Here is a 22,119-nt window from a genome sequence, read left to right on the forward strand (position 1 = left end):
TCAGGTATAACTCCCAATGCCATCCCTCCCTCCTCCCCCCTCCCCATAATAGGCTCCCCATAATAGGAAGGTGTGTGATGTTCCCCTTCCCGAGTCCAAGTGATCTCATTGTTCAATTCCTACCTATGAGTGCGGTGTTTGGTTTTCTGTTCTTGCGATAGTTTGCTGAGAATGATGGTTTCCAGCTGCATCCATGTCCCTACAAAGGACATAAACTCATCCTTTTTTATGGCTGCATAGTATTCCATGGTGTATATGTGCCACATTTTCCTAATCCAGTCTGTCACTGATGGACATTTGGGTTGATGCTGAGCCTCCAGGGAATCTGGATGTTTTCCCAGGGGATGGGAAAACATTGCCTCTGCCATCTAAGGGCAAACTAAAGAACTCTGTCATGCTGAGGTGAGAGTATCTTGTAAACACAATTATCAGTGCTCTTCTCTGTGTTTATTTCCCTTCTCCTCTCCTTGAGTCATCAATAAAGTCTCAAAAGCTATGTCTATGGCTGCGGGGGCCTAAGGAAAGAGTTGGAGCCCAGGTGTTGTCCAGAGCATTAAAGGGCATCGAAACTTCCCTCCCTGTCCTAAGACCATTGTGGCTGTGGTAGCTGCTAGCGAGATATCCCCAAAGGGAAAGTAAATTTGGGAGAGCAGTTGGGGCATCTGCTTCCCCAAAGAGAGGCTGCCTTCAGTGTCCCTCTCTGATTTATTAAGGAAGCAGAGAGGTTTCCTTTCAAATGACCACCCAGGTGAAGTGATAGACCGGAGATCAGGAAGCGGGTGCCGGCCTAACATTTCCTGGGAGCCCATGAGAGGGAGCTTAGCCCAAGGTCCTGTTGTCCCGTGGCCACCTGATGCCATTGAACTGAAAGTGGGGGAAACAGGCAGTGTTGATTTAAGGAAACGTGGCTTCTGTAGCGGCCCCCCGGTGGCACAGTAGGAGTTCCTTTGTACAAATCAGCTCAACTTGGCTTCCAACCATCACGCTCATTTAGAACACCCTGGAGTTTGAGGGTGATCAAAGGCATGAACAAGTAATTCCTTACATGTCAACACCTTCATGCTTCTCCTTGAAATTTAAACCAGCAGTTGAAATCCAGAGGCTTGCAGGAGATCCTGTTCTCACTCTCGTGGTGTAAATGATCAGGCTGAGCGTTCCTGGGTGGGCACTTGGCCACCCCGACCAGGCTCTCTAAGTGGCTGCGTGTGTGTTTAAAACTATCCTCTTGGTTGTGTCAGTTTCTCGCCAGTTCTCTTTAGAGGTCAGAGCTGTTGCCCAGAAGCACCAGCTCTGTACTGCTGTCTCCGTCCACCCTGGGCTTGTGAACCTGATCCAAGTACAGGCTGTGCTGCTGGGACTCAAGGCGAGTGTCCATCTTGGCAGCCTTGACCCCTGAAGTAGGCTTAGCTTCCTTGTCCCACATCCTGCTTTTTGGCTTACCACCTCCTGTGTGACCTGCAGGTCACATGGCTTCGCTCAGTCTCGGATCCTTATTTGTAACATTATTAAGAACAGTGTTGTAGCTAGATGCAGTGGCTCATGTCTGTAATCCCAGCACTTTGGAAGGCCAAGGTGGGTGGATCACCTGAGGTCAGAAGTTCGAGATCAACCTGTCCAACATGGGGAAACCCTGTCTCTACTACAAATACAAAAATTGACCAGACGTGTGGCGCACTCCTGTAATCCCAGCTACTCGGGAGGCTGAGGCAGGAGAATCACTTGAACCTGGGAGGCTGCAGTTGCAGTGAGCCGAGATCTCACCATTGCACTCCAGCCTGGGTGACAGAGTGAGACTCAGTCTCAAGAAAACAAAAAACAGTGTTTCACACACATACACACAAACAAGGTGCTGAAGAACAAAACAAAATAAAACCTAAAAAAGAAAAAAAATACCAGTAGATTTCTCATGGCTTAGCTGTGGAGATTAAGTGAAATAACTATTGTAAGGCACCTCATTGGTGCTCATAAATGGTAGTTGTTACTGTTATGTATTATTATTAATAACATTTTAAAGTGTTACCAGAAAGGGTTCCTGATCCAGACTCCAAGAGAGGGTTCTTGTATCTCGTGCAAGAAAGAATTCAGGGCAAGTCCGTAAAGTGGAAGCAAGTTTATTAAGAAAGTAGACAAATAAAAGAAATGGCTACTCCATAGAACAGCCCCAAAGGCTGCTGGTTGCCCATTTTATGGTTCTTGATTACATGCTAAACAAAGGGTAGATTATTCGTGCCTCCCCTTTTTAGACCATATAGTGTAACTTCCTGACGTTGCCATGTATTTGTAAACTGTCGTGGCGTGGTGGGAGTGTCACAGTGAGGAGGACCAGAGATCACTCTTGTTGCCATCTTGATTTTAGTGGGTTTCAGCTGGCTTCTTGACAGCAAGCTGTTTTATCAGAAAGGTCTTTTTTTTTTTTGAGACTGAGTCTCGCTCTGTTGCCCAGGCTGGAGTGCAGTGGTGTGATCTTGGCTCACTGCAAGCTCTGCCTCGTGGGTTCACGCCATTCTCCTGCCTCAGCCTCCCGAGTAGCTGGGACTACAGGCGCCTGCCACCACGTCCGGCTAATTTTTTTGTATTTTTAGCAGAGACGGGATTTCACCATGTTAGCCAGGATGGTCCCGATCTCCTGACCTCATGATCCCCCTGCCTCAGCCTCCCAAAGTGCTGGGATTACAGGCATGAGCCACTGTGCCCAGTCATCACCAAGGTCTTTATGACCTGTATCTGTGCTGACCTCCTGTCTCATCCTGTGACTTAGAATGCCTCACCTTCTGGGAATGCAACACAGTAGGTTTTAGCCTCGTTCTACCCAGATCCTATTTAAGATGGAGTTGCTCTGGTTCAAACGCCTCTGATAAAAGTATTAAGATGTGTTAATACTCTAAGTAATGTATTTAGGGCTGTGAGCATTCCTCTAGGAACTGATATACGGACCTGAAGATGATATGATTTAGCAGAAAAAGTGTGGCCTTTGGAAATTTGAACACACACCCATGTTCAGATCCTGGCTCCCCAGGGTATAAAATGTGTGATTGGGGAAATAAATTACCCTGTAAATCTCACTTTCCTTGCCTGCGATGGGAGGGCAGATTGGTAATAATAATAGTATTAGGTTGAATCACATGCAAATGTGTGTGTGCGTGTGTGTGTAGCTGGGTTTGACTTATAAAAATGACAATTTCATGTGGCTCACCCTTTAATGCCTATCTCACAGGGTTGCTTATTAGAATGGAAAATAATGTATGGGAAGTGCCCAGCACAGAGCTTGTACTGCAGTCAGGTCACCTAGGAAGCTATTGCAGCAATTCAGGTGAGAAATGCTGAGATGATTAAGGGACTGTAAGACGCGTTCGGATGCAGAAATGTCAATTTGATGATTGGGTGGGGGTGAGTGATGAAGGAGAAGGTGATCTCAGATCTCTGGCTTGGGAGTACGGATGGATGGTGGTAATGTTTACTGTTAGAGGGAACACAGGAGGGGTAGAGTTGAGAGAAAAGACAATGAGCTTAGTTTTGGACGTGTCACATTTGACATATCTAATTGTATGAGTCTGGAGCCTAAGAGAGGTACGCTCCAGAGATAGAGAATGGGGAGTTACCTGCTTTTGAGGTATACTTTAACTGAAGTCCAGGAAGTGATTGGCATCACCCAGGATTAGCGTTTGAAGAAATGCCACCTGTGATCCTGGATACAACATGACAGCATTGAACCAATGAGACAGAGGCGGGTTCGCATAAGCATTTGCTGAGTCCACCTCCATTAAGGCTCTTCCAGTGCTAGCTGGGGACATAGTGGGCAAGAGAATCGACGGATGAGGGAAATACTGCCCCTGCCTTCAAGGAGTAAGCAGCGTAGTTAACTCTGCCACTTTTTTGTAGGGTCTTGGAATATGGAGAGAAACCTCTAGTTACAAAGCCTAGAAATGAAAATTCTGGGTCAGGTACAGTGGCTCATGCCATAATCCCAGCACTTTGGGAGGGTAAGGCAGGAGGACTGCTTGAGCCCAGGAGTTTGAGACCAGCCTGGGCAACATAGCAAGACCCCGTCTCTGCAAAAACAGTAAACAAACAAATACATAAGTCAATGAAAATGCTATTGCCTGACTTGTAGGATTAGATCTCATGTATACATATTGACGTGCCTAGTGCACTGCCTGGCACTGATCAATACTGCAGTTGCTCAATACTGCTAGTTTAGCCAAAAGAGCACTGGAAGGGAGGGCACCTTGTTTGAGTGTTGTAAAATAAGACATTGATATTCTTGCATTAAAAAAAAATTTAGGCTGGGCACAGTGGCTCACATCTGTAATCCCAGCACTTTGGGAGGTTGAGGTGGGTGGATCACTTGAGGTCAGGAGTTTGAGACCAGCCTGACCAACATAGTGAAACCCCATCTCTACTGAAATACAAAAATTAGCCGGGTGTGGTGGCAGGTGCCTGTAATCCCAGCTACTTGGGAGGCTGAGGCACGAGAATCGCTTGAACCCAGGAGGCGGAGGTTGCGGTGAGCCGAGATTGCGCTATTGCACTCCAGCCTGGGTGACAGAGCAAGACTTTGTCTCAAAAAATAAATAAATAAATAATAAAAAGTTTAGTGTGTAAATTATGGTGGACCACAAGGGACATAGGACTGTGGTGTGGGGAAGGAGGAAAAGCTGGGCCCAGTGATCTGAAGCACCTGTGACTATAACCAGTTGTATACACTTGGAAGTGAGCTGAAGATTATTTAACTAGTTCATTAGCAGGAAATCCTCACTACTGGAAAAACGATTTTAGCTGCAAGGGGAGCTTACTCAGCAGCGGAGTGTTATGTTCCAGGCGGGCTCAGCTGTGATGCCTTCTGGGCTCTCAGTAGGAGACTTGGGGAAGGAGAATGAGGCTGTGGGCCAGAGAGATGAGGCAGGCTGTGGGCTGGACTCTGATGGGGTGGCCCCCAGGAGTTGGGAAATGAGAGGCTGACACCCAGGTGGACCCAGGAAACAGCCGAGTCTCAGGAGACGGGTCCCAGCCACCCATGGGCAAGCACTGGAGGAGAGGATAGGCAGACGCTGAGACTCTGGCCAAGTAGGTTGGGATGAGCCTCACCTAGGAATCTGATCACTTAGGAGGATGATCAGGAAACCAAGGCAGCCTAATAAGATAAAATGAAATGCTAAAAATAGTACTGTGAGAGGGAGTAAGTAGCTTGACCAAGGTCCTACAGCTAGGAAGGGGCTGAGCTGAGATCTGAACCCAGGGCAGCCTGCTTCCGAAGCCCACGTCCTCTCTGCAGCTGCTGCTCGCAGACAACCAGTACGTGGACTCAGAGGAGGTAAAGGGAAGCTGCAGTCTGAGGACCCCCATGTGTGCCAGGGTCACCCAGGGCCCTTAGGAAGCTAGGCTTTAGGCCAAGCAAGCTGGGCTTAGAACCCACGTGGTAGGGGAATTAGGTGGGACTGGACAGAGGCTGACTGGAACTGCACTGTGGGGAAGGAGCGGGGAGGCCAGGCAGGGCTAACTCACCAGGCTGTGTCCTCACTCCCCTCAGCTCCAGTAGTTAGGGGCAGGGTGTGAGAAGGGACCCGAGAGGAAGATGGACAGTCTCACAGTGTGACTGGGACCTTCCTATTAAACAGGTTTCAGTGCCCCAGGCGTGTTCTAGGGAGGTTTTTGGTTGCTCACGAATGATGGGTAGATATGGCTCACAGAAGGCTGCTGTTCTCCAAAAGCAGGGTCCATTAAGTTGCACTGGTAGCAGGCTGGCATTGGGGTAAAGCAGGTGGAGAGGCTATTCCTTGCCCCTTGAGTTTTCTGAGCAGAAGCACCAGCTGCCTTGAGCAGCCGTGTGATGCTGTGTCCACCTCCACAGTGAACTTGAGAACATCTTCAAAGAAAGGGCAGTGTGGCCCAGAACTGACCTAGCTAGATGACTGTAGATTTCTCACTGGACGCTCTGGGCCTCAATTTCCTCATTCTCCATAGAGTGGAGAGTTGCCAATTACATAAAGTAATATCTTTGCAGAACATCAAAATTTATAATAGCAGAAAACAAATGTATTCAGAACAAGAATGAGAGAGAGTACTTATTCCAAGTTTTCTTCTGAAAGATTTCTTCAGATGCCTGAATTAATTATGATAGAAACAGCTTAGGGTTGGGTATCAGAAGATTTAATGTATTATTTAGGTTGGTGCAAAAGAAATCGTGGTTTTCACCTACTTTCAATGGCAAAACTTCTGTTACTTTTGCACCAACCTAATAGTTCTGGTTCTGTTACTAGCTATGTGGCCTTGGGCAAGTCTCCTTGCCCCTTGGCCTCAGTTTCTTTGTTTATAGTGTGTGTGTGTGTGCTCGCATGTGTGTACTCGTGTATGCATGTGTGTGTGTCTCTGTGTGTGTAGTGATGATTCCTTCCTGGGCCTCAAAGGGCTGGTCATGAAAATATGGGGAAGCTCAGTATGGAGAAGGACTTTGGGAAGGAAAAGATGTTTGTATAGAGGGTTGCAGGCCAGGAAATGATTCTTAGAGGGAACTTCCCAAGGGACCATAGATGATGGGCGGGGCTTTACAGGCAAAGAAGGAGCAGGAGGCCGGTGGAGGTCCAGGGAAAGCCGGTGTAAAGGCATCGAGGTGAGAGAGAGGACAGGAGGGAAGGGCAGGAAGCGAGACTGCCAGGGTGCATTGGTGCTGTCTGCCAAGAAAGGGAGGATCATCCAGGCCATGTGAGGAGTGCATGCAAGGCGTCAGCCCCAACTCCTTGGGGTTAATTGATGCCATCGCTCCAGTAAACTCAGGGTAATCATCAGTGATGAGCCGAACAGGGTTGCTTTCTTTGCTGCTTAGATTTTCTTAACTGGAACTCTTCAAAAGCCAGGAAGTGGTGAAAATGTTTGACCGCACAGTGGCAGGCACTACTCATGGGCCCGTGGTTTCCGCACTCACCACGGAGCTGAGAGGTCTGTTCGGATACCTGTGCTCCAGTTCAAGGTATGCCCCATCTGAGTTTAGAGTCTGAGTCTCACCTCTCTCAGACAGCAGCTCTTCTTTCTAAGCCTGGAAGAGTTGTGGTATCAGAATTAATCATCTGTAGGAGATAACGGATAACCTGGCCTGGTTCCGATGAACAGTAAAGGGCTGGTGGAATATTATAAAGTCCTAAATTAGCTCTGTCTGGAGTCATGCAAATAATACTCATTTGATGAAGTGAATTCCTCCTCTCCTTGTCCCCACTTTCCTTCAATAAGACCTGCACCTCTCCCTGTAGTCCCTAAATCTGTACCATCACCCCTCCCCAAATTGCTGAAGCCCCAAACCGTGAGCTCACCCATGACCCTTTCGTCTCTCCCTTTTCACATCCATCCAGTCACCATGTGCCCTGATTCTACCTCTTCTCTCAGCTCCCTATTTCAGCCCCACTGTCCCTGCCCCAGCGCAGGCCTTCAGAATTTGATAGCCTCGGGACCTTCCTAAACCTGTCTTTATTCCTTCCAAACTATCTTCTTCCTGGGTGCTCTGGCGATGTGTGGATGCATGTACCTCGTCAGTTGAAACTCCATCCTTCGCCTGCACATGGAGTATAAATGCAAGATGTTTTGGGATCTGTTCTGCCCATTCCAGCCTCTGGCTCCCAGGTGCCCTCTTCTTCCTCTCCATCCTATCTCTGCGTAATCTGGCCCATTGTGAGGGCCTCAGCCATCCTCAGGGGCCTGATGACCCCAGATCTCTCTCCCAAGCTCCAGATACCTTTCCCAGGGACCACAAACCTCTCCAGGTGTGCACCCTCCAGGGTCCTCTGCCCAGCTGATCATCTTCCCACTGCCTCCCCCAGCCTTTCCTCCTCCCCTTGTATTCCCTGTGACTACCTAGACATAGAGGAATTATCCTTTATGTTCCTGTCTCCCTCTCCCATTCACCCAGTTTTGTTGATTTTAGCTCCAAAATATTTCCCAAACCTCTCTCCTTCCCTCTGACTCCACTGCAGCCTCAGTTTGGGCTTTTCCTCTCTGCCCCAGACTATCCACCCACTTGGGTACATTTTCTATGTGGTAGCCTGAGGCATCTTCACGTAGTACAGATCTAATTAAGTTGCTTTCTTCTCAAAACCTTTCAGGGAGTCCCCATCATTTTAGGACATTGCTCAAACTCCCTAAACCAACATTCGAGGGCCTTCCCTATGAGGCCTTACCTCCTAGCTATGCCCGATCTTCCTCCATCCCCTTTCTTCTCATACATCCCTCATTTATTCTGGCATGGGCTCTGGAATCTGCCTGCCTGGGTTCAAATCCTGGCTTTGTGACCTATTGGCTGTGTAATCTTTGACAAGCTACTTGACATCTCTGGGCCTCCCTCTCCCTATCTGTAAAATAGGATTGTCGTGAGGATTAAGTGAGATAATACCTCCAAAGTGCTTAGAACAGTGCCTGACCCATAGGAAGGCCTCAGCAAGTGTATGCTAATGCTATTACTATTATTGGTGGTGGTAGTGGTATCTGGCCCCTGCCTATCTCACTAGTGGGATTTCCATTGCACACCCCCTCCACCTCCTTTATGTTCTCCAGCCATCAGAATTGTCTACAGTTTCCCCGAAGTGTCCTGCCTGTTCCTGCATTCATAACCCCCCACTGAAGCAGCACATCATCTGCCCGAGTCCTTCCTTTCTGCCTCACTGCTCTTTCTCCCATTCTGCCCCAACAGGCCATTCTTGCCCTTTCCATCTGGCCCTAGGTAACCTCACTGCAGACTGCCTTCCATCTTAACTGGGACTCAGAAATTGCCTTGAACATTGAGGTAGGAATTTGCCCTGGGTACCAGGCTCATGTCCCTGAGGCTGGCAGGGGCTGGCCCTGCCTCCTGTCTGGCATGCACTGTGTGACATTGATTTTGTCTACCAGAGGCTTGTTTTTGCCTGAGATCTGTAGCGTGTGCCTGTGACATCAAAGGTCTGAGTTGCTAAGATTGAATGCAAATCCACCTGAGTGACAAAGGAGTGCCCTAACTGGTTTTGACTTCCCCGGTATTGCAGACACAGTATTTCTTCAGAAATTGGCCTCTTACCTGCCCCTCATTGCTAATAATGTTTTGTGGCTTGATATTCTAGTTGCTGAATTTCTCCCTGCAAACATTTTAGCTTGCTTCCTCCAAATGCCCTGCTGATTTCCTCAAATGCCTCATAAATCTCAGATCCAAATCTCCTCCTCTTATAGATCATCGCAATGTGCTGATCCAAACAGCACAGTGGGAACTCTCCGGCGTGATGAATGCCACTTGTGTGTTTATAACGCAGCCTTCAACTGTGGTGATGTCAAGATAAATCACGGTTCAGCACTTGCTTGCTGGCGGAAGCCAGGGACCTTAGTCTGACCCCTTTATTTTATAGGTGACTACAACAAAGCCCAGAAAGTTAGGTGACTTTCTCGAGGTCACACAGTCAGAAACAATTGAAAATCTAAAATCCAGATTTTTTTGTTTTTCACTGTAGTACTATTTCTAACTTACCAAAAGCTGTGGCTTAAAAAAATTAAAAATTAATTTTAAAATTTTGGTAAAATATACCCTAGATTTACCAGATTAACCATTTTTAAATGTACATGGTATGTACGTTAAGTGTACAGTGGCATTAAGTACGTTCACATTTTTGTACAACCATCATCCATCTCCAGAACTTTTTTCATGTTGCAAAACTGAAACTCTATACCCATTAATCAGTAACTCTCCATTCTCTCCCACCCCAGCCCTGGAAAACACCATTGTAATTTCTGCCTCTGTGAATATGACTGCTCTAGGTACCTCATATAAGTGCACTCTTACAGTACTTTTCTTTTTGGGTCTAGTTGATTTCACTTAGCATAGTATCCTCAGGATACATCCATTTTGTTCCATGTGTGAGTTTCATTTGTAGTGGTGTTTCTTTAAGACAATTTTAATATCTTAGTAGAGTATCTTACTGCTCAGTCGTGTTGGAATTTTGAACGGGGTGACTTTCCCAATAGCGTTTTCTAGATGTCCACTAGGGGGCAGTAAAAACCACATAAATTTTTCAATAGGCCAGAGGAGTGCCAGGCAATTAGGCCACTACCTCCTCTGTGTATCTCTTTCAGCCATCCCTGTATACAGTTACAAGGTAATAGATTTCAGGTCCAACAGAGGGTTTAGATAAAACTGGGGATACCATCAGTTGTAGCATAAGTGCAAGTCCTCCTCACACTCCAGCCAACACCAGTGCAGAATACTTCATTCAATATGTTGGTTTCAGATGGTATTTTTATTTAATTCACTTAATCCAGTGATTCTCAGACAGAGTGCTTGTCAGAATCACCTGCGGTGATTTTTCCAAAATACACATGCCCAGGTCTCATGTCAGATTGATTAAGTCAGAATTGCTGAGGCCGGGGCCCAGGTATATCAATGAGATTTTCATTCTGGTCCATGACTTCTTTTTAAGAGCCAACGTGTTACTTTTTAACTTTAATAGCTGCTGGGAAAGGGTCATTCTTGAATAAACCTCAGAGGAGAGCGAATATGAATTCTGAAAAATGTTTCTCTTTTTACGGCAGCAGTGGTGGAAGGGTCTGGTGGCTATGGGAACCACGTTCTGAACAATTGTGAGGGTTTCCTATAGATCACACCTGGGCTTTAACCAGCAAGGAACCCAGACAGAATATGTGAAACTGGGGCAGTCTGGCCAACTTAGGATCTACAGATATAGTTCCTGGATGGCCATACTCAGGGCCAAAATCTTTTAGGGTGAGGCCAGAGCACAGACCTCAGTACTGTCTGATACATTAGGAGGATCTTTCCTACAGTAAGAAGAGGAACAAGAGATCTTCAGTTTTATCTTAGAGGTAAAACTTGAGGTGGGATCAGGAGACCTCAGTTCTCATCCTGACCATACTACTGGCCAGTTGTGGGACCCAAGGGAAGTCATGTCACCGCTCTGAGCCTCAGTTTCCCCCTTGACTATTGAGAGTACTGGGTGATGTTGATCTCTGAGGATTCTTCTAGTTCTAAAAAATTCAATGATTCTATGAGTATTAATAATCTTGATTTGTATGGCACTATTCTGGCAAAGAGCAGAAGAAGTATTCAGGAATCCAATGAGTGACGGAGACTGTTGACCAGGTAGTTTAATTTATTTAAGGCATACACATGGAATTCAAAGGAGAAAATATTGCTCTGGATAATATATTGAACTGTTAGTGTCTTTGGCATAGCAAAAGCTTTCCAGAGGGAAAAATTTCCTATCAGTGCAAACTTGACATTTTTCACTTCCTGATCCATAACTGCCATTTGTCCAGCACACTTATATTTACTGTAAAGGGCCAAGTGTACGAATGCTTTGGTTGAATATTAAATAACTACATAAACGTCAAGGTCACAGTTGCAAGGAAGCCTCAGTGGAACGTCCTGGGAGGCTTGCATTGATCTCTTGTGAAGTTCCATTCTCGGATCCTGCTGACAAGGGGAAACAATTGATATGGACCATTGTTAAGACTTTAAGTGTTTCTCCATTGTTAGAGATCTTTCACAAGCCTGGAAAAACTGATAGTGCCCAAGGAATTGGCAAAAGCTTCATTTAGAAATATAGGCTGGTCAAAGAGATAAGCACAAGCCAGAGTGCAGATGTCCTGGGTTGGGCTTACACAGCAAAGGCGGAGGGCTGAAAGGAGTCCCTCACTGGGGCACCCACCAACTCAGCCTGCCGGGCACTCCCCTCAGATTTCAGAGGGGAACTTTCACACCAGAAGCTGCAGAGAGCGTGTCTCCTCTTTCAAATCCACCCTTACATTTCCTCCAGCTTCTCTCTGCTTGTGAAAACCTCCTCTCCTGCCATTTTGGTCCATCCACTCTCCATAGCTGCAGGAAGCATCTCACTAGCATCCGAGGTAATGGAGCGAGGATGAATTATGCAGATCCACAGGTCCAGACCGACTATCTGGACTGGTCTAGTGCCCGGATAGTTAATTATGTGAGTGTTCCACTGACCTGGAGCTGGGATGAAAGCAGATAACTGTGGACAACGGGATCTGGTTTCAAAAAGATCTCAACAGACGGAAGGATTGGTCAGGTCTACTAGATGAGCTTTAGAAGGGATGTAAACATAAAACAAACATTTCCTGTGCACTAGCTCAGCTCCGTGTTTGGTATTGCACTTGGCCCTTTGTACGTTTTAGTTTATTTCATCCTTACAATGACCCAGTGAAGGTAGATGTCTATATCCCCATTTTTAAAGTGAGGAAACCAAGACATGGTAGGATAGAGGAAGGTCCAAGGGCTTCAGTCATCAATCTAGATTCCGATCCCAATTCTGCCCCTGAGTTAGCTGGCAAGTCACTTCATCTTCTAAAAAGAGTGACGACCAGGCTTTGAACTTTTTTTTTTTTTTGAGACAGAGTCTCGCTCTGTCGCCCAGGCTGGAGTGCAGTGGCCGGATCTCAGCTCACTGCAAGCTCCGCCTCCTGGGTTTATGCCATTCTCCTGCCTCAGCCTCCCGAGTAGCTGGGACTACAGGCGCCCGCCACCTCGCCGGGCTAGTTTTTTGTATTTTTTTAGTAGAGATGGGGTTTCACCGTGTTCGCCAGGATGGTCTCGATCTCCTGACCTCATGATCTGCCCATCTCAGCCTCCCAAAGTGCTGGGATTACAGGCTTGAGCCACCGTGCCCGGCCTGACCTGTCTTTTATTTCTCAGGTTTGAGATGCTTAGTCTCTTGCATTTATGAATGCATTTAATCCTCAAAACAACCTTACTCCTATTTCACAGATGGAAATGGTGTAGATAACTTAAGTCACTTGTCCAAGGCTGCAGGGTAAGGAGCAGGGCCAGTGTCTGAGCCCAGGCCATCTGACTCCAACACCCATGGCCTTAACATCTGCTGTGCCCTCTCTGTTCCCGACATAAAAAGGCACAAGCATATTTTCTGTGAGGGTTAGATGAGCTAATTAGGTAATCGCCTGATATAGTGCCTGGCATTTCACAGGTGCTCATAAATAATATTAGCTCACCATCATTATCATTCTCAGCCCTATTATTAGTCATATGACCTGTTCAAAGTGTAGCTAATAACTGGCAAAGCAGGATTTGAACCCAGGTCTTGTGACTGCCAATCCACTACACTCTCCACCTCGCTCTGGAGCACAAGACTGGGGACAATCCTGATGTCACTATCTCAGTACTTTGTGCAGTGTAGTCTCCATGGAAGATGCTCAGCCCCTGCTCAGATCGGCAGGGATCATCTTGTCACTCATTCACCACACATTTGCTAAGGCCCTGCTCTGTGTTAGGGATCCAGAGGGAAAAGAATATAATGTCTGCCATCCTTTTCTCCCCCTCCAGGTTCGAATGGTGAAAGACGATGACCCCTCCTGGAAGCCCACTTTTATCGTGAAACCTGATGGTGGTTGTCAGGGTGACGGAATCTACCTCATTAAAGACCCCAGTGACATCCGCCTGGCAGGGACCCTCCAGAGCAGGCCGGCGGTGGTCCAGGAGTACATCTGCAAACCTCTCCTTATCGACAAGCTCAAGTTTGATATTCGTCTGTATGTCTTACTCAAGTCCTTAGACCCCTTAGAGATTTATATAGCCAAAGACGGACTCTCTAGGTTTTGTACTGAGCCATATCAGGAGCCCACCTCCAAAAACCTGCACCACATCTTTATGCACTTAACCAACTATTCACTGAACATCCACAGCGGCAACTTTGTCCATTCGGACAGTGCTAGCACCGGCAGCAAAAGGACTTTTTCCAGCATCCTTTGTAGACTGTCTTCCAAAGGCGTTGACATCAAGAAGGTCTGGTCTGACATCATCTCCCTGGTGATTAAGACGGTCATCGCGCTGACTCCAGAGCTCAAAGTCTTCTACCAGTCAGACATCCCCACGGGGAGGCCGGGCCCCACGTGCTTCCAGGTAACCATTGCCAGTTCCCAGCCTGCGTTTCCAGCTTTAACCGGCCTCAAGAAGGCTCTCTGGCTTCGTGTGGGTTGAGTGATCGGGGTGGGATGGCCAGAGGAGGGGACAGGGTTGGTGGTGCTGTGGGCTTGGGTGTTAAACCTGGGCCCAACTTCCAGCTTTCTGTTTGCTCGCTGTGTGATTTGGGGCAAGCTACTTCCTTTCTGTTACCTGTAAAATGAAATGAAGAATACCTACCTTAAAAGGTTCTTGTAAGAATTAAATGAGATAACGTATGTAAAGCAGAGTTTTACATCCATTCATTTACTCATTCATTCATTCACTTGCTTATTCAACAGCTTTTGCCATACGCTTAGAAGGGGTCCGGCATTGTCCTGGGTTCTATTGAGACAGTAAGTCAGGGCCCTGCTTGCTGATGCATAGAGTCTGTTGTGAGAGACGTATAATTTAAAAAGCAGTGATTATGAAGGGTTGTAAGTGCTAGAGTAGAAAAGGAAACGTCTGAGGTGCTGAGATCGTGAGGCCACGTAACATTCTCTGGGCAGGAGTGGCGTGGTCAGAGAAGGTTTCCCAGAAGAAATGGTTGTCGAACTGGAACCTGGAGCGAGAGTTAGATGAAGCAGGAGAAACTGGGTAGGGGTCGGGGAGGCAAAGGGTTCCAGGTAGAAACGTGCTGAAGCCAGAGAGGCGAGTGGGAAGCAGGAGGCACTGGAAGAGGTTGAGTATGGTTGCCGGGTGGGGTTTAAGGCAGAGATGTAGGGGGAGATGAGGAAAGGTGAGGTGGGAGAGGAAGGTAGGGTCTATGTCGAGAGCCTTGGTATTGCCGGGGGTGGAGGGTGCAGTCCTTGGAGAATTTTAAGCAGGGGAGAATGCACTCAGATTTGCATGTTACAAAGAACAGTGTGTCTACAGGGTAAAGAACACACTGAGACAAGGCCAGAAGTTGGGAGGTCCCTAGGAGACAGTTGCTTTCACACAAGCGGGAGAGGACACTGGTTTGGACTGGGAAGGTTGTGGTGCAGATAGGGGGAATAGACAGATCTGGGTGACAGGGAAGGAACTAGAGGGGCTCAGTTTGGTGACTGGATGAGGCTGGAGAGAGAGGAGAGATGGTGGCAGTGAGGTCAGGGAGGAAACGAGGCTGATGTGCAGGTGGCTTGGGTACTTGCATGGATGGATAGAGGCCCCTGAAAGAGGACCAGGCTGTTGGGGGAAGGTTGGGAGTTGGACTTAAGGTGCCTATGCGACATCCAAGTGGAGAGATTGAGGGGACAGTTGGATATTTGGAGCTTGGAGTTCAGGAGACAGAGGTCTGGGTTGGGGACAGAGATGGGAACTCATCAGCAAATGGTGACCAAAGAGGGTGACGAGAGGACTGAGAAGACACCTGTGGGCATCATCATTTCACTAAGGGACAGGCAGGGGAGGGGGAGGGAGCCAGGAAAGGAGGCCAAGAAGCAGTGTCTTGAGATAGAATAAATATCAGGAGAGAAGGAGCCCGAATGGCAAGGAGGAGGTGCTCGGGGAAGCAGGCAGGGATAGCACGTCAAATGCTGCTGAGATGCCGGGCAAGACCAGCCCTGAAACTGTCCACTCCACTCGTAAGGAGTTAACTGGAGAATTGTCTTCAGCAGAGTGATGGAGCCAGGGCCAGAGTCTGGTGGACTCAGCCAGAGTGTGGGAGAGAAGGAAATGAGGAATGAGGCTGAAACATTCTTACAGGCCATTCAGCTGTGACAGTGCGGGGTGGGCAGACATGGTGTCCATACACTCCATAGGTACACACTTTCCTGCCCCCAGATCAATCAGTGAGGGAAGGAGAAGAGAAGAGGAGGAACCTCTGGCACCCTCTCCATCTAATCCTTAAAGTCATTTTGTAGCACTCGAAATATATGAAAAAAGAATACATGGAACATACTTGTAAGCCATGAAGCCAAACAACAAAATGATTATCTCAAACCCTCCTCCCAACCCAAGATCTCCAACCAGTGTGTTTCACCCCCATACCATGTCCCTGCCCAGCTCTGGGATAGACATTACCCTGAATTTTATGTTTATTATTTCCTTGCTTTTGAAAATACTTTTATTAGGTGTGAATGTATCCCTAAACAATATATTGTTTTGTTTTGCTTGTTTTTGAGTTTTATAAAAATGCTATTATAAAGTATGGAGTCTTCTGCAACATTCTTTTCCACTACACATAAGGTTTCAAAGGTCCACCCATGCTGGTGGGGGTCGTGGATACTGTCTCATCTGCACTGTTGTAGATTCCATTGTGAATATGCACAATTTATTATCAGTTCTTCTGTTGAGGAACATTTGGGTTATTTCCAGTCTACAGCAGGCAGGTGACAGGTTTCTTGGGACAAGAAGTGAGAAGGGAGGGAGTGGGGCAGTGTCTCTAGTGGTTGGGGCATTCGTTCAACAACAGAAGAGGAGGCTGGTCCCAAAGTGCAGCCCCAAACCCACAGAGGACACGCCAGGGGCTGGGCGCCAGTCAGCAGGATTTCCAGGCAAGCTAGAGGGGAATTTTTGGAGGGGAATTCAGGCCATGATCAGTACTAGGAAGGGGTAATTGCCATCCAGAAATTTGTCCCGAGAAACTGGACCCCTGGCCTTTGGTTCCCAGGGAGAATGGACAGCTCAGCCATCAGGTAGGAGGCTTAAAACATTAGAAAGGAGAAAAGGGCAGAAATTAGAGGTAGGACCAGAGGAAACAAGTCCCAACCTAAGCCATCAAAAAGTTAGGGTCAAGGATATAAGTTGCAACGTGGACATGTCCAGGGGTCATCCCGGGGGACCATGCGGTCAGATCTGTTTGACAATGACAGCTATTCCAGGAGTATCATGTGGGCCCGGCATGCAGAGCCAAGCCGCAGAGCCCTGGTTTGGACCGAGTGGCAGGGTGGAGGGCAAGGCTGGTTGTTTTGCTGCTTGTCTTGCTGTGGACAGGCACATGGGTTAGCCATCAGTAGGGCCCAAGCTGTGGAGAGCTGGTGGAGGGGGCAGACAGGGAGGGAGCCACTGGTTTGGACAGATCATGTCTGCAAATGGAACCACAGCCTTGGGACTGTTTACCACTGCTTGACCACACTAAATGCTTCCAGGCCTGGGCGAGAGGAGGAGCACAGGGGAAGGCCAGGCTCAAGGAAGCGCTCTTCCTCTTTCCAGCTGTGCGGGCTTGGGCATGTTTCTTCACCACTCTGAGCCTCTGCTTCTTTCTCTGTAAATCACCTACGCTCACTTCCCTGCCTGCCTTTTATTGTGAAGTAATGTGGGTGACAACACTTCGACAGGGTAGAAGGTATTAGATATTTGGAATTTGTCTTACCATACATTTCAGATTCTGAGTCATTAAGGGAGAAAATGGTATCCTTTTCTCCTTGGAGCCCTCTTTTACTTTATTCTTATCACTTGTAAGAGCACTTTTCAGTTTGGATCTCACATACCTGAGCTGACTTGGAACCTAGAGATTTAGGGACCTGGTTAGGTTCTGCCATTGACTTGCTGTGTGTTCTTGTATATAAGTCACTTAACTTCTCTGCGCCTCATCTTCCTTGCCTGCCTCACCGGGTTGTTGTCAAATTCCAATATGATAAAGATTATGAATGGCTTTTCAAGCTGTAATGTTCTGTGCAGATAGAACACCTGACTTCTTTGCCATACAGCCCCTCTCACTTGTTCCCTAGGCTTGACCCAGATTGCAGCATTCCAGAACATAAACTCTAGCCAAAGAAATTACATTTATCTTAAACATATGACGGTGACCCCTTTCCAGTCATAGCCACAATAACGACTTGGGAAATTGTGATGGCCCAGAGCAGTTGTGGGCACTGCTCAGGCTGTGGGCAGGTTTCCTGTAATCTGCTGCTAAGGAACGTGGCTTCCCTGTCATTCCCAGCCTGTCCCCTGTTATTGCCTAGGTAACTCCCAGCAACATATCCTCATGTCAGTCTTCTTGAGGGCACCAGTGTGACTCTGGCTTGTACAGCAAGATCTGTCTCAGTGTAGATGAATCATATGGCAGAAATAACACACGCAGAGGAAAGGCTTCCAGCTCAGCTTTCAAGAACGTTCTTTCCCAGTTCCATTGCTTGGTCTATATCTTCTTCTAGCTCCCTGTATCTAACTGTCTCCTTGATCCTTTCCCTTAGATGCCTGAAGGAGATGCTGTTCCTAGATCCTAAAATGTTTCTCCTCTTTATTCTTTGTTCTTTTTGACCTCCTCCTTACCCTTCAGCCCAGTTACCCCAAGGGAAGAAGGCCAAGGAACAATGCAGCAAGTGGTCAAGGGCTTGGATTTGGTTTTTAGATGGCCTGGGTTTGAGCTAACCCTGGTACCTGTAGCTGGTCTTCTTGGCAAGTTAACAATTCTTAGCCTCAGCTTCCTTATCTGCAGTTAGAGACCATATTTGTACCTCCCTCTCAGAATTATTGTAAGTGCAAATAAGAGCAAACTAGGAAGAATATTTAGCACAGCACCTAGCACATAGGAAGCACGTAATAAATGACAGTTTTTACGATTATTCCATTGTTTGTTATCTGTAACCACAACAGCTCTCAAATTTGTCTATGACGAAGTGCCTTAAAATTATAAGAAACCATGAAATATTCACATTTTAAACTTAACGGGAACACGAGTGTTCCAAGGAGCATAGTTTGAAAACCATTTCCCTAGCCTGGCATTTGTCACCCTCGACCCCGGCCCCAATGTAGCTTCCCTGTACCCTCCCTGAGCCCTGCAGTCTTAAAAAACAGATCCAATTGCTGTCTTGGACATAATTTGTGCTTTCCTATTGCTGCCCTTTGGTTCTCTTCTGTCTTGGCTGACCTGGCACGCTCTCTCCCATTCTTGCTGTTTCTTGAACTTCAATGCCTTCTAAGGTGCTATTCAAGCCCCATCTCCTAGATAAAGCCTTCCTCCAAAAACCACTTCTGATATTTCAGCTTCTTCTTCCTTTGGACTTTAACACATTCCCTGAGCACCCACTGAGAAAAGCCCTGAGCTAGTATGGGCATGTGGTTATGGATAAGACAAGGTCCCTGCTCTGAGGGAGTGCACAGTGTAGTGGGGAGAGCTGACTCATGAGAACTCCAGTCCCTTGTAAAAAATGCTATGAGAGGGTCCATGTGGGATGCTGGGAGAGCCCAGAAAAGGGAGTCGTTAACTTTGCCTAACCCTGTCAGGGAAGGCTTCCCCGAGGAGGAGATGCTTAAACTGGAGCATAAAGCATGAATAAGGGTTTGCCAAGCAGAATATGATAAAAGCATACACTCCCAGTTTTTCTCCTATGTCCCTGGCTGCTGCTTCTCAGCCTCTTCTTCTGGACCTGTCAGCAGTGTTGGAGAGTCTCAGGGCTCCATCCTTGGAAAGGCGTCCACCTATTGACAATCATTCCTAAATGATCCCACGTAGCCTCCATGGCTTTAAGCACCAGCTCTGCGCTATTGGTGCCTACAGCTGTATTTCCAGTCCTGACCTTTCCTTGAGTTCCAGACTGGTATATCCCAGTGCCCACTTTAATTTTCTACTTGGATAGTTAATAGCCATCAAACACTGAACATGTCCAAAGTCAAGCTCTTGACTTCCCTCCCAAACCTACTCTCTATCATCTTTACTGTTTCAGTAAACGAGTGCCATTCAGTCAGTCACTCAATCCAAAAGTCTGAGACATCCTTCTTTTTTCTATTTCCCTCCTTCATACGTCCAATCCATAAGCAACTCTTACAAATATCCTTTAAAATATTCCCAAATGCAACCACTTCTAACCAACTCCACTGTTGCCATCCCAGTCTAGGCAGCCATCACCTCACACTTGAATGGCTGCCATAGCTACCTTTGCTGCCTATAGCCTATTTTTCTCACTGTAGCCAAGGAGATGCTTTGAAACGCAAGCTGGATTCAGTTACTTTCCTCACTGAAACCCTCCAATGGCTTTTTCGTTGCACTTACAATCCTGGCTCCTTCTCATGGTCTACAAGATGCAGCACCATCTGCCCCATGTCTATCTGACCTCATCTTCTGCCCCTCGCCCTCTCGCTCACTCATTGCTGTTCTTCAGAAGTGGCCTTTGTTCTTGCTCTTCCCTCTGCCTGGACTACTCTTCCCCAGCTATTCAAACATGACTTATTCTTTTTATTTTTTTGAGATGGAGTTTCACTCTTGTTGACCAGGGCTGGAGTGCAACGGCACCATCTCAGCTCACTGTAACCTCCGCTTCCTGGGTTCAAGCGATTCTCCTCCCTCAGCCTCCCAAGTAGCTGGGATTACAGCTACCTGCCACCATGCCCAGCTAATTTTTTAAAATATTAGTACAGACAGGGTTTCACCATGTTGGTGAGGCTGGTCTCGAACTCCTGACCTCAGGTGATCCACCCACCTCGGCCTCCCAAAGTGCTGGGATTACAGGTGTGAGCCATCGTGCCCAGCCCAAAAATGACTTATTCTCTCACTTTATTCAGCCCCTGTCCATATGTCACCTCCCTGAGACTTTTGCTTCTGGTGATGAGGGAGTAACAAAGACTAAATGTAACCTTCTGCAAACAACTAGACTATCAGAAATATATATGAATACGTACATGAAAGAAGCATTTTCAGACTTTGGACCACAGATAGCTCAGCACTGTGATCTCTGAGAAAAGGGGGAAAAAACCAACGTGAGTCTTATGGTTGCCTGAGCTTTTCGTCTGGGGGCAATTTTTGGAATATGGACACAGAGGAGGTGAACCTAAACAGCGTCCAGTGACCTCACTGAGTTGAGGAGATGAAGATTGAAGTTTGGGAAGGCTAAGGTGGCTGGAAGTTGTGGGGCAGAATTATAGAAAGGAAAGAGCTAAGCAGGAAAAGAGCTCCAGAAAGCTGCATGGGATCTCAGTGGGTCTCTGCTGAGTCCTAGGCTGTGCATGCATGGAGGGTTAATCCACAAAACTGGACACAGAATAATTGGGAGACTGATAAGCTGAACCATTTCCAGGGCTCACACAGGACAGAGAGGCATTCGAGCACTGAAAAGTCGGAGTGAAGAGTCTTTGGTGATGGCTGGGAGCATGCAATGGAGTCTCCAAAGAAGTTCTGCCTTAATGGGGAGGGTTAAATCTTCCCTGGGATGAAGGTTACTCTAGATTCATCCTATTCACCATAAGCAAAAGGCTTTGAAGGCATCAGGCTGATTTGCAAATAACTGACTGCCAAAACAAAGCCCAGCACTTTAAAAGGAAGACAAAGTCCAGACTCTCAGCATTGAAATATCACAATGTCCAGCATTCAATTATAAAAAATCTCTAAACATTCCACAAAACAGGGAAAGGTAACCTTTACCAATGGGGGAATCATTTAAGAGAAACAGATCCAAAAATATCAGAAATGATGAAACTAGCAGGAAAAGGATACTAAAACAGCTGTTATAACTATATACAGAAATTTTAAGGAACATATGAGCTTAGTGAAGAGAGAAATGGAAGCTAGTGAAAAGAGCCAAATGAAACTTCTATAACAGAAAATATAATCTCTGAGGTGAAAATATCACTGGATGTGATTAACAGCAAATTAGACGCTGAAGTAGAAATCATCAGTGAACTTGAAGACATAGCAATAGAATGTATCCAAAAATAGAGAAAAATGACAAGGAAAAAAAGAACAGACTCTCAGTGGACTATGATCCAACATCAGGTGGTCTAACGTGTGTAATTGAAGTCCCAGGGCAGAAGAGAGAGGGAATATTAAAAACTTTTGAAGAAATAATGGCCAAAATTTTCCAAATTTGAAAAAACCCATCAACCCACAATCTAAGAAGCTCAAGACATTCCAAGTAAAATACACACACACACTCCCCCCCACATTATAATCACACTATTGGCAAATCAGTGATGATCAGAAAATCTTAAAAGCAGTCAGAAAGAAAAGATACACTATGTTCAGAAAAACAAAGAATAACCACAACGTTCTCATCAGAAACTGTTCTGGCCAGAGACAATGGAATGACAAATGTCTCCTCTTTAGCAAGGCCCCCCTGGCCCTCCTGGGTGGATCACCAAATGCTCCCCTCCACCCACTGTATCACACTCTGTGCTCTTACCTCGCTCTCATTATTGACTTGCTTGTGGTATCTCTTCCCTCTAAAACGTAAGCTACAAGGGAGTAGGAGTTTTGTCTTATCACTGCTTTATGCTCAGTGCCAAGAACAGTGCCTGGTATCTAGTAGTGCCCAATAAATAATTGACAAAGTAAGTAA

At 46.8% G+C, this 22,119-nt stretch overlaps 1 protein-coding gene across 1 annotated transcript in view; it reads left to right on the plus strand.

Annotated features, from left to right (window-relative positions):
• The window catches only part of TTLL11 (tubulin tyrosine ligase like 11), a 274,582-nt gene that overhangs the window by 89,982 nt on the left and 162,481 nt on the right, over positions 1-22,119 (plus strand). Inside the window, exon 4 of the mRNA XM_026457100.1 lies at positions 13,310-13,885. Within this exon, the coding sequence (XP_026312885.1) occupies positions 13,310-13,885 (576 nt within the window). The remainder of the gene's footprint in view (positions 1-13,309; positions 13,886-22,119) is intronic.

Source organism: Piliocolobus tephrosceles, chromosome 14 (genome assembly GCF_002776525.5).
Source record: "Piliocolobus tephrosceles isolate RC106 chromosome 14, ASM277652v3, whole genome shotgun sequence".
NCBI classification, from domain to species: Eukaryota; Metazoa; Chordata; class Mammalia; order Primates; family Cercopithecidae; genus Piliocolobus; species Piliocolobus tephrosceles.